Below are 15495 nucleotides of genomic sequence, written 5' to 3' on the forward strand. Positions count from 1 at the left end.
ATCAATCTCTTGCTCTATAAATTTGAGTCATAATTTAGTAACACATAAGGTCATTAAAAGGAAAGAAATGTAATTTGCCTTCTTAAACATGTATGTAGGCGTCTGTGATATGAACCAAATGAAGTATTATTAATCTTCATTTTATCTTGTAAATTAAAAATATAATCCTTTACATAATGCTTATTATCCAATGAATAAAGTAACACTAACACAACACAGCAATGTAAGATTCTGATTCCTATATTTTATGAAATATTCCTGTATTTATTTTCCTAGATTGCTGGGCAAAACAAGTTAAATAACATTCTTGTATTTAAACATTAGAATTTGATAGGAAAAGAAAGTACATTTCTCACTTAGAATCACTACGTAGCTCTTATGTACTAAACCCAACATAGAGCAAATGAACATGAACTATTAGTTTCTAAGCTGAATATTATTTTTCTGCAGGTTTTCTAGAGGGCTCCTATAAGCCAAAGTTTCAACAAGGATAATATAAATAATGTATGATGTAAAATGACATGGTTATTAGCACTTGAATACCTGACAAGTAATTTGTCCAAAATGATACAAAAATACTGAATCAATTCTTGGGAGTTGATCAAATAATGATTCAGATCAATTAATGGTTCGGAATTTACATTTTAAATGATTGAAAGCATTTTTAGAAAATATTATGATCATATAATTATCTTTGCATATTGTCCCCACTGAATCTCAATTCTGAGAACACCAATTCTTCCACTAGAAAAATGCCAAAAGCCCCAAGTGCTCAAACAAAGCAGCATTATGGTACTACCATGCCTCTATTGTGAAGCATGGATCAGACCTACCTATTGTTTCAGACTACTATCAATAAATACCATCTAAGACAATGAAAAATAAAGATCCTCATATAAACAAGTGAAAATTAAAGTCATCTGGGAGAGAGGCAATACCTACATTGTGCAATCCACATATACTATGCCTTAAAAAGTATGCTCAAGTATTTTAAAGAGGGAAAGATAAGTCGGTGGTGCATTTTCCAAACACTAGTCTTTCTCAGTTTCAAAAATAATTATAGCCATAATACAATGAATAGCTCTGTTCATCGAAGGGAATAAAAGTTCCGGAGGAAATCTCAACAGCTTTTCCTTTGTAGCCAGAGACTGATTGCAAAGGGACATGTCAGGATGTGACTGTTTGTATATGTGAGACGTTTTGCAAAGGATGGGGAAATTTATGGGGAGCAGATGAAACTCTAATAACTGATCCTGATAACAGAGAAACAATGAATAAGTATATGGCTGAGCATCCCACTGTCCTTTGAAAGAGCTGAGTCTTTGTTTTAACTTTCCACCAATTCTTGCAAGAATGGCTTATATAGATACCAGGTTAGCTGTTCACGCGTCTGTCTCTCCTGCCTAGACTCAGCAGTTTAAGTTTAGCAGCGGTCTCCTACCACACAACTTCTGGAGGAACTTGTGTTGATTTACATGCCACTAATGAGCCAGTAGAATTCAGGCTGCCCTTTGCACAGAGTTCCAGATTTAGGAAGAAAGCCCCTGACAAGGGTCTGTGAAGTGGCTAAAGTATGCTGATCTGTCAGTAATCACACTCCTCACCCTTCTTTCCATAATCCAGAAATCTGCTTGAGCAGGGGAAACACATCAACAGCGTGAAACTGATTTGTCTTGAAATCTCTCAATCTATTTAAATTCAGCATCTTTATTATTAGTCTACTGATTGTAATTCGCTGCCATAGTGGATACCAAGTGGAACAACTCCAAGCCGGATTAGATAGTAAAATTAGGGAAATATACGCAAAGCACATTTTGCTTCCAACTATTTTATCTCCAGGCAACTGGATATCATATACTGGAGAAAATAATTTTTTTAATAAAAGGTGATCCTTGTACATATAGCACTTTAGTACAAGTAGATTCTCTAAGCAACTGACAGGAATTCCTGTAAAAAAATTCAGTGACTTATCTATTATAAATAAAAATTAATCCATGACCAGAAACAATTTTATGTTAATGGCATGAAAGGAAAAAAAAATGGCTCTTTACAACTCTAGCCTATCCATTCAAAGAATTTACTGAATTGTTTAAAAGTTTATCTAAGTTCATCTATGCATTTCTCCTTTAAGTTTGTCACAGTAAACATTGAATCTTCATGTCATATTCAAGAAGATACAAATCCTCATTAAAACTTCTTTCAATTCTATTCTGTCAACTCACGATTAGCCACACTAATGAATAGAAGTAATGGCATAGGGGAGCCTGGGTGGCTCGGTCAGTTAAGCATCCGACTTTGGCTCAGGCCATGACCTCATCATTCATGGGTTTGAGCCCTGTGTCAGGCTCTACACTGACAGTTCAGAGCCTGGAGCCTGCCTTGGATTTTGTGTCTCCCTCCCTCTCTCTCTGCCCCTCCACTGCTTGTGCTCAGTCTCTCTCTCAAAAATAAATAAATAATCTTAAAAAAAAATAATAATGGCACAGAAAATTCTATGTGGAGAAATACAAAGAAATTTATATTTGGCACCAGTATGCTTTACTTTATGGTAAAGCAGATTTTTCCATCACCAAAATAGTTTTACTTAAATTCAGTTGAAACTATTACATTTTCCCCCAACTCTTACTGTTTTAGTGGTAAAATGAAATCAATGTAAAAAACATTCTGACTTATGAAAGGAAACGCACAAGATAAAAAATGTGTCAGGGCACCTGGGTGGCTCAGTCAGTTAAGCATCCAACTCTTGATTTTGCCTCAGGTCACGATCTCATGGTTCCTGAGTTTGAGCCCCACCTCAGGGTTCCACACTGACAGTGTGGAATCTGCTTGGGTTTCTCTCTCCTGCTCTCTCTGCCCCTCCCCGCCAACAAAGCAAATAAGTAAACTTTAAAAAAAAGAAAATTTGTCACAGTGAAACCACAAGATAAATAAGCTATATATGAACAACCATCTGAGTTTTACCTAGAAGAAAGCTTGTAGCTGCAAATACGTGTGTATCTATGCATATGCAAATATATGTATGCTTATTTATGTATGCATGTGCATATTTATGCATATATGTAGAAACAGTTTGGTGATGAGAAATGCCATTTCTGTCATGAAATATTAATATTTTCATGAGTAGTACTTTAATTTCTGCATATTTTCTGGACCAGTTTATTGAAAAGTAAAATATAATTTAAAATAGATACTGTAAAAATGGTATAATATCAGCATATAAAATATAATGCTAAGATAACTTTTTTCTTCATTCTTTTCAAGAAATAGGTAAACACCCCCAAAAAAGAAACTGCAGAAAATCAACTTATATTGATGTGATATCGATGTCCATACACCATGAGAGATATATTTAAAAACTACTCATAAAAAGTCATAAATTATTTTATGTTCAAAAATTCAATCATATTTTGAAACTAGTACTTAACAGAAGATCTCTTCCTCATAAAAAAACAAGAAGCATTGGAAATCAGCATATCTCAAGCTCTTCTATCCAAATGATGTGAACTATCTATCTTACTCAGAGCTAAATGAGAATAGGATAATTTTTGTCACTCCTCAGTATGGTCTACAGATAGGTTAGTTAATAGGACTGAAAACCAAAACAAATAGAAAACAAATACATGTATCTCAATCTAACTTTTTTCCATTTTTCTTTTTTTTTTCTTTTGATGCAAAACATCAACTATGCATGTTCAATCAGCCAAAACCCAGGGTCTGATAATCTACAAAATATTGTTTCAAAATCTGGTATTCAAAATAGTATGTCATTATTTCATTTTAATGCTATCATATGAGTGACAGTGTCACATAGTAATTAGGACATGGGTTTCAGGGGTCAGATTGCCTGAATCCAAATCCTGACTCTGCCATTTTGCAGGAATATCATCTTGAGTAGGAGCTCAATAAGTACTTCACCTTCCTCATCTACTTGCCAAGGTTGTTGCAAAGATTAAATGAACTAATATACTGAATACTTCGAATAGTGACTGGACATAGGACACTCTATAAATATTAGCTATTATCATGTCATGAGCTTCCCTCTGCCCAATAAATATGATATTTTTGACAAATTAGTAGGCTAAAAACCTCTTTGAAAATGAAACTGAATCAATTTTACCAGGGTTTGGCAGTTGCCTACAGCAATCTTTCCTTCTTCTCCTTTTTTTTTTTTTTCTTAATGGGCGATAAACTGTAGTTCAACAAATTATCAATCACACACATGCATCTTTATTGTAATTGGATGCACCAAGTATGGCAAATTTAAGTGTTAACATCCATTTCATAGAAAATTCTGATTTTTCAAGGATTATGAGTCCATCATAAAAATTCATTTCCCAAGAAAGCTTGCAGATATAACTCAGTCTGCATGTCATTACACTTTTTAATTGCCTGTCTTTGAGTACAGTTGGCTTGACTTATATTATTAGCCAAATCCAAAAACAAATTTGTTGAACATAAAATGTAGACTCTACAAATAAACACTCTGGATAATAATAATAGTAAAATTACATGAAGTATAGAGGAGAAACAAACTAATATTAAAGGGGGATTGGATATGAATGAGTGTTTCACACTGCAGATTACCATCAATGTTGATGACAGTCCTCAGCTAGGTCCACCCAGGTTGGTTCCCACTCAGAAATCATTCATTACACATATTAAATGACATAGCCAAGTACCCCAAGCTTCCCCTACTAACACATTACAACTCATTCCTAAAAATGATTTCTATTTTGGGGCGCCTGGGTGGCTCAGTTGGTTAAGCATCCAACTTCAGCTCAGGTCATGATCTCACAGTCCATGAGTTTGAGCCCCGCATCGGGCTCTATGCCGACAGCTCAGAGCCTGGAGCCTACCTAGATTCTGTGTCTCCCTCTCCTCTCTCTCTCCTCCTCCCCTGCTCACACTCTTTCTTTCTCTCTCTCTCTCTCTCTCTCTCTCTCCCTCAAGAATAAGTAAAAGTTAAAAAGAAATTTAAAAAAATGATTTCTATTTTTAAACGGTACTCCTTCAGGAAGTAATATATTTCATAAGGTTACTTCAGTCAATGGAAAGCAGAAATGTCTTTTTTTGACAGTAAATTTCATATATTAAAAAATAAAAAAATAAATTAAAAAAAAAAAAAAAAAAAGAAAGAAATGTCTTTTTTTCCAGACTTTAAAAGGAAGAGTCTCTGGTTCTAATATTACAGAATTTAGCAAACAAATCTAATTACTTATATAGTTTATGATTGCATTGAGCTTGGTGTTTCTATTCTCATGCGCATCTTCCTATCTCATGTATATTTCCTGCTTCTCCTTCTCCAGTACATAAAGAGAAGCACAAACTGTGAGTGGATGTGGGAGAACATTAGTTTTATATATAACTTTTCCTTTTGGGTCTTACTAAGACCCCAGCTGAGTCTAATTATCAGTCTTCTCTGTTTTATGTTTTTTTTAATTATTTTTTAACGTTTATTCGTTTTTTGAGAGACAGAGAGAGCATGAGTAGGGGAGGGGCAGAGAGAGAGGGAGACACAGAATTTGAAGCAGGCTCCAGGCTCTGAGCTGACAGCACAGAGCCCAACGCAGGGCTCGAACTCACAGACCATGAGGTCATAACCTGAGCCAAAGTGCAACGTTTAACCAACTGAGCCACCCAGGTGTCTCAAGTCTGCTCTGTTTTAAATGGAAGTTTTTACTAACTGAAACAGAGACTATAAAGTCATCCGTTTTGAAATCTTGCACAAATAAATCTATATCCTAGTGAATGTGCTTGAATATACTTGAAAACTGGATTAAGTGACTAGTATCAACTAATAAAAATGGGCACGATAAAGTTCAGAAGCCTAAATCAGTAATCTAAGATATGTATCTAAACATAAAAGACATCCTGACATAATCATGTTACCTAATTCGCTTATTACTGTTCTGTAATGAAATTAATTTTTGTATGAATTGTCCCATTATCTAAGCTCTCTTATTTAGTATTTTAAGAATCTAACCAATAATAAATATCATGTTTAAAGTACACTGATTATAAATATGTAATGATTTTTATTTAGAAAAAATAGATTCTTACCCTGATCGAAGGCCTTTCCTGGACTCCAAGTGTGGAAATAATCATCCTAAGGAAGAAGATAATGTGAATTGAGTGTATACGAGTAAGTAAATTATAAATATAGAATAAAATATGAAATACAGAAGCTGAATACAAACCTCTACTTCCTGCAATGGCAAGCAGCAAATTATAAAAAAAAAATAAAATAAAATAAATAAAAAATAAAAAGAGGAACAAGAGAGAAACAATAGTTATCAAAAGGGAACACACTGTTTGCATGTTATAGAAATGTTTTTCAATAAATGTGTTCATTTTCAGTGCAAGTCAATGTTTAGTATAATAATTTAATTATTCTTCGTTGCCACTTCACCTAAATATTATAATGCAATACTTTCAGTTGCAATTCAATGTGCAATAGGACATGCAGATAATTACCCTAAGCTAATAAGCTATGAAGGTATCTTACCACTTTCCAGTTATACAGCTTCATTTTTCCACTAGTACGATAGTAAATGAAACCATCAATAGAGCAGCAATAATACCAAGTGAGTCTGCGCTAGCCCATATAGTATAAGTAGATTTTATGCAAATCAGTCACATGATAATTGAATATCTAGGGAGTTCATCAAAATGCAATTGGAAGCTTGAAAGAAAAATGCATACCTAATTAAATCTTGCCTAAAGTTGAAATCTTTAATATGGAAAAGAATCATTACAATATACTTACTGTACATTTAGTAAATATGACTATGACTATACAACAGCAATGCGGGGCAATGTATACTGAAAAGATTTTTTAAAAAGCAAAGCACATTGACTAAGTCTATTGTATTTACTGTTTTACCACCCTTAGAGCCGTGTAGATGTCCCTCATACATATCACATTTTATGGTAGATAAAACATATTTAACTGTGCAAATTAATAAGCTGTATCATCATTTATGGTAGATAAAACACACTTTAACTCTTCAAATTAATAAGCTATTGTCACTGTTGTAAGAAAGAGCAGAAAATCATGGTGAGGCTCCTTGATTGAACATTTCCTAACTCCACACTCTTAAACCCACTAAAGTGAATGCATTGGAAATCTACAGAACCCAGGGAATCCAAAAAGGTCAAGTAGAGATTCTTTGAATCTTCATTCTAACTTCTTTGCTAATAACCCAGATGTTCAAAGAGGAAAATGTTGCACATTTTAATTACAGAAATAAATACACTTCCCTATTTTACTTAGTCAAAAATTTTAGGGGTGCCTAGCTGGCTCAGTTGGCAAAGCACGTGACTCTTGATCTCAGGGTTGTGAGTTTGAGCCCCCACATCAGGCGTAGAGTTTCCTTCAAATTACAATATTAAAAAATATTAAACTGTTGCAAAAGTTTTTCCTTATTGTGACTAATCACTCACTCATCACCACCTTCCCACCTTACCAATTTCAAATGAAAGGCAAAGGAGGAAGAAAGAAAACTTCAGAAATTATTCCTATCAATCTTATATTCAGATTGAGGTAGGGTTATGTGAAGACAGTGGTATATCATGGCTGTCTCCACTAGTAGGTACTGCAATAAGTTATCTAGGATCAGGTGAAGGGAAGATCACACAACTGGATAACTAAAAACTTATTGATTACTTAGTCTCTTCTTAAAATATCTTTGTAAAACCATTACAGAATAATAGAATTCTTGGACATTAAACTTTCAAACTAAATTCCTCCACTCAAGTCTCAAAACTTTGGCTGAGAATCATAATGCACTCATTTAATAACTTTTGTTTTTTAAATTACATCTCGGTGTGTGGGGATGATGACTATTAGTCATTCCACACACGGGGAGGAGTTGGAATTTCTCCTGAATCATAACAAAACAAAACATACAATGAAAACTAGACAATGAGAATAAGTGGTGGATTTGGAGACAGGAAAACTTAAATTTAAGTCTGACTTTAGCACTTATTAGCTGCATCATTTTAGAAAACGATGTAAAACTCAGATTCCTGTGACTAAAGTTGGGGGGAAAATACCTACCTATATGGCAAAGGTGCTGTGGGGATTAGTTATAAAAAATATAAATATCTGTACAATATGTAACATAAAAGAGGTGATAAAGCATACTTGCTTATCGAAAGTGCCAGGTTCATTTCTGTTGGTATGTTTGGGCAACATCACCATTGGCCAGCCTCTCATTACTGCTAACGAAGTCCTTTAATTTTTCTGGTTTCTTAGAAAGGGCCATGAATTGCTCAAAACATTTTTGAAAGTGATGTCCAAACTGCATGCCTTCCCAAATATCAAATGTAAGATGCGGTGAACTTTTTTAAAGCCTATCATTTATGATTGTAGTTAATGCAAGAAGGCAAGTTTTCTGCTATCACCTCAGACTCATCTAAAGTGGTACAGCTATCAGCGACATCCCCCAAGAAGATGTGGGTAAGTTTTCATTGCAGCAGTGACTCCACTGATAAAATATCAAGGAGAAGTAGAACGAGGAACAGATGTGAGACTAACATCATTAGCACTGAAGCTCAACAATGTGAAAGCAACATGTTGACGCCACACAGTGCTTGAAATCATCAACATCTATATGGATTAACAGGAATTAATTGGAGAATATATATATATATGATATATATATATATATATATATATATATATGTATGTCCATGGCAAAACCTCAGCCATATTTAATTAACTCAGAATAATACAGTCATCACACCTGTCAGAATGGCTAAAATCAAAACTATTAAAAACAAGTGTTGACAAGGATGTAAAGAAAAGGGAACCCTCATGAACCATTGGTAGGAATGCAGATTGGTGCAGCCACTGTGGAAACATTAAAAGATAGAACTACCTTACAATCCAGTAATTGCAATCCTGGGTATTTATCCAAATAATACAAAAAGCACTAATTTGAAACAATATATGCACCCCTAATTTATTGCAGTACTATTTACAATTGCCCAATTATGGAAGCAGCCCAAGTGTCCAATGATAGATGAATGGATAAAGAAGATGTGGCATATATACACAGTGAAATATTAGGCAGTCATAAAAAAGAATGAAATATTGCCATTTGCAGCAATACAGATGGAGGTAGACAGTATAATATGAAACAAAATAACTCAGTAAGAGAAAGGCAAAGACCATATGAATTCATGCATATGTGGAATTTAAGAAACAAAACAAATGAGCAAAGAGAAAAAAAAAAGAGAGAAACCAAGAAAATGACTCTTAACTATACAGAACAAACTGACGGTTACCAGAAAAGAGGTGGGGGGGGGGATGGGTGAAATAGGTGAAGGCGATTAAGAATACATTTACCATGATGAGCACTGAGTAATGTATAGAATTGTTGAATCAGTATATTGTACACCTGAAACTAATATAACACTGCATGTTATTTATACTGGAGTTAAAATTAAAAACTTGATAAAAAAGTAACAGGCTTTATCTTATTTGAAGTACACCATCTTCCAAGATAGCTTTACAAATAAGAAATTTACATCTTGGAAAAAAAAAAAGATTAACACGGTCATGTTGGGTTAATTTGGGGCCATAGCTATCTGAAGATTTATAATCATAATGTGAAACATGAACCTAGTTCTTTTGGTTAAGTCAAGGGCAATGTCAACGTCTGGCCATTGTGGGGATCTGAAACAGCATAGAAAAGCAAAGTAGTTTGCCTATTAGCTATTTTTAGATATTTTTCTTTGTGTTCTCACATCGCTAGGCTTTTTTTTTCCCCCGAAAATGGTTTCACCTCATTAAATCTTAGGAATTTAGCCAGAATGAGAGATAAAAGTATTTTCACATAAGTGTTCATTCAGGCACAATCTCTTTTGTCTCAAAAAGCTTTGTGTAAAAATTGGTTGTTCTCAAGCTTCAATGTAGATCACAAATAAGCCATCCTGGGATTTCAAAAACAACTATAAGAAATACCCCCAATTGGAGAAGTTCAGGTTCAGATGACACATGCACATCAGGAATTATGAAGAGTGTTTCTTCTGGTCCCTTGTTCTCTTCAAGGGAGGAAAGATTGGGCCAAAAGTCCCACACTGAAAGATTCTATTTATTCCCAAGGAGCAAGCAAACCAGCAAAATGTCTACATTTAGAGGAAACATAAAAGATAATTTTTAAACTTTCAACAACAATTTTGTTTTTTGATTCAAATCTCCAGAATCAAAGCAAAGGTAAGTATAATAAGCAACTCCTCCACTTATTGGCAGAAACTTGGTTAGCCTTTCTATACGTATGCAGAAGTAAAACACTATTGGTTAGCTTGTCTATACAAACGCAGAAGCAAAACACTATTGGTTAGCCTTTCTATATGTACGCAGAAGTAAAAACACCATGATTACAATTGTGTGAACCTAACTTGAGGAGTGGGAAGGTAAATTTCCTAGGATTTCTGTATTTCATGATTATGTTCCCCAAACCCTGTCAGACAAAACTTCAAAATGTCTCTACTAACATTAACACTTATTGTTTACTGTGCTTCGAAAGCTAAGCTGAAACCGTGAGGCACGGCCACTTCTAGAAGCTAAAAAATAGCATTGGAAATCTGTTTCTTTTAATATGTTATCTATTCCGACAAACTCATTTACATATATCACCGTATTATGGGAAGAGTGGCTTGTATAATAGTTAAGCCAGTAAATTCCGCAAAAAGGGAAATTTCCCTGTGTAGAAAAACTTAACACATGACTTGATCACGAGATAGAGTGAGTAAGCTTTGTCTAGATATAAACGAATTATCTATTTGAGACAAACTATCTGCTTCAGGCCCCCAAATGTCACATTTATTATCAAAGTACCACTCATTTTTCCAAGTGATGTCCTAGGACCCTGAAAGAATTCATTTGTAACACTTTGGTGAGCCCTTTATTTTCTAGAAAGCACTTTTGCTCCCTGACTTAGCACAGATTAAACACATAAATAAAATGAATTGTGCAAAAGGGCAATGCCATTGAGGGAATTCCTCAATTGTCTCTGAAAATCTCTGCAAATTGAAGTTAAATGCCTTCAGAATATATATGGCCACTTTTACTTTGATAAACAAAACTTGTAATTAACTAACTAACACCAGGGAAAAGCATAAAATATACTTAGTCTTAATAAATAAAATAAGGACTTTTAAATACTGGGAACCTTCTTTATAACTATAAGAACATTAATACACACAAAGAAATTGAGAAAAACAGTGGCTTGGAGTCCTATTCTCTCACCCTATACCAGGAACCCTTATAAGCACTTTACTCTCAGCATCTGTAAGAGGTAAGGGTTTCTAATATCACTCTTATTTTATAGATGAGGAGGATGAAGCAGGGAAAAACTAAGTATCTGGTAAAGCTTACATGGAAGGTTAGAAATAGAGGTGGGATTTGAACCCCAGAAGTGTGGCCCAGGGCCTGCATGCTTAAACATTTGACCATACCACAAGTCAGCAACTGCGGCCCATGGGCCAGACCCCACCTGTTTTATAACTAAAGTGTTATTGGAACACAGCCACACCCATCCTTTTACATACCTTCTATGTAGGCTTGGGTGTTTACAAGGGCAGAGTGGAGTAGTTATGACCGAGACCAAAAGGCCAAAAAGTCTGAAATCCTGCCAAGCTGGTCTTATACTGAGAAAGTCCCCTGTACTACTATCCTATATTGTTCTTCCCCCCATAAAAGAACACTTATTTAAAAATTAGAAAACAATAATAGAATACCGCTCTAATTCCACATAGGGAAACAAAATTTTTTGAAGGAAAAATGTGTTTAAGGTGTTTAATGTTCTGTATCTTTGTGATTGAATCCTCAAATCATAAAGCTTGTAAATTTTCCAAGTATTTCATTTCCCCCTTCTGACCATAAATCTATCATCTAGCTTTGGATATAATCTACAAATGGGTGTTTCAAATATCAGCACAAGAAATCAAGGTACATAATTTTGAACTAACTAAGAATGACGATTCTCAAAATCTTTATGACGCAAAAAAAAGTGTTTTAGGAACAGGTTGCAAATGTGTCCTCTGTATGACCTCATGATCCTCAATTTGAGGTGAAAAACAAGGAATAAATTAAGATAAAATGCCTGTAGGTATTATAAGAGCTTTTCTAATCCTAGGACACTTCTCACATTAGTAAATCAAAGCTATAGTTACGGTTTGCTTATTGGAGCAAAATTGTAAGGTATTAATAGAAAACACTAAGTAGCAAATAAGCAATGAAATATTAATATTTTCCTATTTATTTCACATCTTTTTAGTATTTATAACAGTATTTCCTGTGTTTTCATAATTTGTCATTAAAAAACTAGGTAACTGAATATTGAGTACTGTTCAAATATAAGAATGGTTCATCATATCAAATATAAATAAAAATGAATTTATATGATATGAAAATGTTAAAAACATACTATCAGTCTGATATAAATCTTTACATATACAGTCAGTGAAATAGAATACAATTCAAAATATAAGCTAAATGCTGTGTAAAATGAAAAAATGTTAATCATCATAAATGAAAGCAAAATATTTATTATTTTTAGGATGTGCTATCATTTTTTTTTTAATTTTTTAACATTTATTTATTTTTGAGACAGAGAGAGACAAAGCATGAACGGGGGAGGGGCAGAGAGAGAGGGAGACACAGAATCGGAAGCAGCCTCCAGGCTCCCAGCCGTCAGCCGTCAGCCCAGAGCCCGACGCGGGGCTCGAACTCACGTACCGCAAGATAGTGACCTGAGCTGAAGTCGGACGCTTAACCAACTGAGCCACCCACGCGCCCCTAGGATGTGCTATCTTAAAAAACAAAACTGTGTTAGTTATTTAATTATTGAGTCAAGAACGTATTTTTGTGATTTTTTTCTCTGTAACATCAAAAAATAAACTCTTCAGATTAAGGAGTAGGGAGAATATATTTGTAAGTTAACTCCAGTTTTTTCAGCTGGGTCTTTTATCATGGCTAATACCTGTGACTATCTTTTTCAACATACCTATTTTTTTTTCAATATATGAAATTTATTGTCAAATTGGTTTCCATACAACACCCAGTGCTCATCCCAAAAGGTGCCCTCCTCAATACCCATCACCCACCCTCCCCTCCCTCCCACCCCCCATCAACCCTCAGTTTGTTCTCAGTTTTTAACAGTCTCTTATGCTTTGGCTCTCAACATACCTATCTTTAAACACAAACTGGAAGCTGTTTTGTTCACACTGCATTTTCATTTTTGTTTTGCAGGAAATTTTTTATTTGTTTTCATTACTTTTATCATTTGATGTCATCATGTATACATGGAGATTCTAATGCATAGTTGCTATTATCTACTGTAAGAGTGTTTATGTTCATAGTTCACTGGTTTGCAAAATCTTTGACCCAAAGTACAATTTATTCTTGCCCTCCAAGCTTTGTTTTGTGGCTATTCTCTTCTCCTTCGTTTTCAGTATTACAGAGATAAGAAAACTTCCTTTAAAAATGATCCTTTGCTCAATTAAAAAATGTAGTCATGTATGTATCTTGGAGTCTGTCCCAATATTTAAGTTTTAGATTCCAGGTGTCTGAAAACACTCACGGAACAATAATGCTATCAAAAACATCAACACGGTAGTTTTTAAAAATAGCCCAGGATACTGGGGAGTTACAATTAGTAGTAAAAGATTATACATATGGAAGATAGTGGTTACAAAAAGTTGCCAGGAATCCATTTGATTCTCTGTGCATGGGTCATAGATGAGATACCTCCTTCTCTCTTTAAGAAGGGTGGATGAGTTGTCCACGGCTGCATACTAAATTATGCCACAATTTAGTGGCTGTTTGTTCTGACAGTTTCCAAAGGTCAAGACTCTGGGCATGCTGAGCTGAGTGCCTCTGCCTGAAAGTCTGTCACAATGCTGAAATCAGGGTACTAGCCAGGGTTGCATTCTCTTCTGCAGGCTTGACCAAGGGAAGATCATCTGATCTTTCATACAGTTTTTTGCCAAGTTTTCTTTCCTTCCTAACTTTTGCACTGAGAGGTTCAGTTCCTCACTGGCTCGGTTCCTGTTCTTGCACACGGGCCTCTCTGCAGTGCAGCTCTCAACGTGGCTTTCCTTAGAGTGAGGACTCTTGTCAGAGACTGAGAGAAGATGTCTAATATAGAATGCAGCCTTTTTAAAGCTAATTTCAGAATGGTAATCCTACCACTGTTGTACTATTTCTTGGAAGTGAGTTATTAGGTCCAGAAAATGCAAGCACAAAAGCATGAATACCACATATGGGGATCATCAGGGGCCATCTTAGAGGTTCAATACCAAGATGGGGTGCTGGAAACTCCTTTCCTCATTTGACACTTCATTACTCTATTGTCAAGATTTTTAAGAAAAGGAATTTCAAATCCCACTCATTTCTTTAATTTCAGGATTCAAAAAGCCTACTGTGTATACCTGTACTACATATATAGCAGTGTTTCAAAAACTATCTGTGGTAAAGAACCAGTTTCAGTCTTCCAAATCTGCAGAACAAAGGGCAGGGGGAAAATTAGCTACAAACAGAGAGGGAGGGAGGCCAACCATAAGAGAGTCTTAAATACAGAGAACAAACTGAGGGTGGATGGGGGCATTGGGGAGAGGGGGAAATGGGTTGATGGGCATTGAGGAGGGAACTTATTGGGATGAGCACTGGGTGTCATATGTAAGCAATGAACCACAGGAATCTACCCTCAAAACCAAGAGCACATTTTATACACTGTATGTTAGCCGATTTGACAATAAATTATATTTAAAAAATTTTAAAGGACAAAAAGGGAAAAAAGACAATAAATTGGATTGTTTGAAAAATGAAATAAAAATATACACATAAAACATAAACCCAAATTCATTACTATGAGAGTTAATCAATATATATTTTTTTCTCAAACTGCTTTGGCATTTCTTTCAATCTTTACTCCCTGTTTCTGTACCGATTCCACACAGGTCGCAGACGAGCATTCAAGTGCAGACCATACCTTGAGCAACACTAATCGATGTGATATAGGGGATGCAGTTAGACACAAGCCTCCCAAACTTCATGCATCTGTGTTTGCAGTTTTTTCTGATGCAATTGTATGAATCCAATGAATAATCAAATGTCTTATTTCCAAAAGTTTGAAAAATTTTAGCTCATTAGGCAGTTGTAAAAATTACATTAAAATAATATTTTCCTTATGATAATAAAAATAAAATCAATAACAATAATTTGTTTCTAATCGGTATGTGATTTAGGACACACATCGGTTCATTCTCACTTCCCCTAGACTACACTTATCAAAATTCAAGAACTGTCAACAAATTTAACCGTGGGAAAATGTGTTTGTGCATTAAAGCATACACCAAGATAAATCAGAGTAAAATTTTATGACATAGGTAATATTATGAAGAGTTGTGTGCTTTATAGCTCTAATTAAAATAAACTACACACAATAGAAAACATTAAATAACTCTTAAACGACACATGATAGA

At 34.8% G+C, this 15495-nt stretch overlaps 1 protein-coding gene across 1 annotated transcript in view; it reads right to left on the reverse strand.

Annotated features, from left to right (window-relative positions):
- SPOCK3 (SPARC (osteonectin), cwcv and kazal like domains proteoglycan 3) overlaps positions 1-15495 on the reverse strand; it is a 487010-nt gene that overhangs the window by 311311 nt on the left and 160204 nt on the right. The window contains 1 exon segment of the mRNA XM_049631295.1: positions 6061-6106. Coding sequence (XP_049487252.1) covers positions 6061-6106 — 46 coding nt within the window.

The sequence above is a fragment of the Panthera uncia genome, chromosome B1, assembly GCF_023721935.1.
Source record: "Panthera uncia isolate 11264 chromosome B1, Puncia_PCG_1.0, whole genome shotgun sequence".
NCBI classification, from domain to species: domain Eukaryota; kingdom Metazoa; phylum Chordata; class Mammalia; order Carnivora; family Felidae; genus Panthera; species Panthera uncia.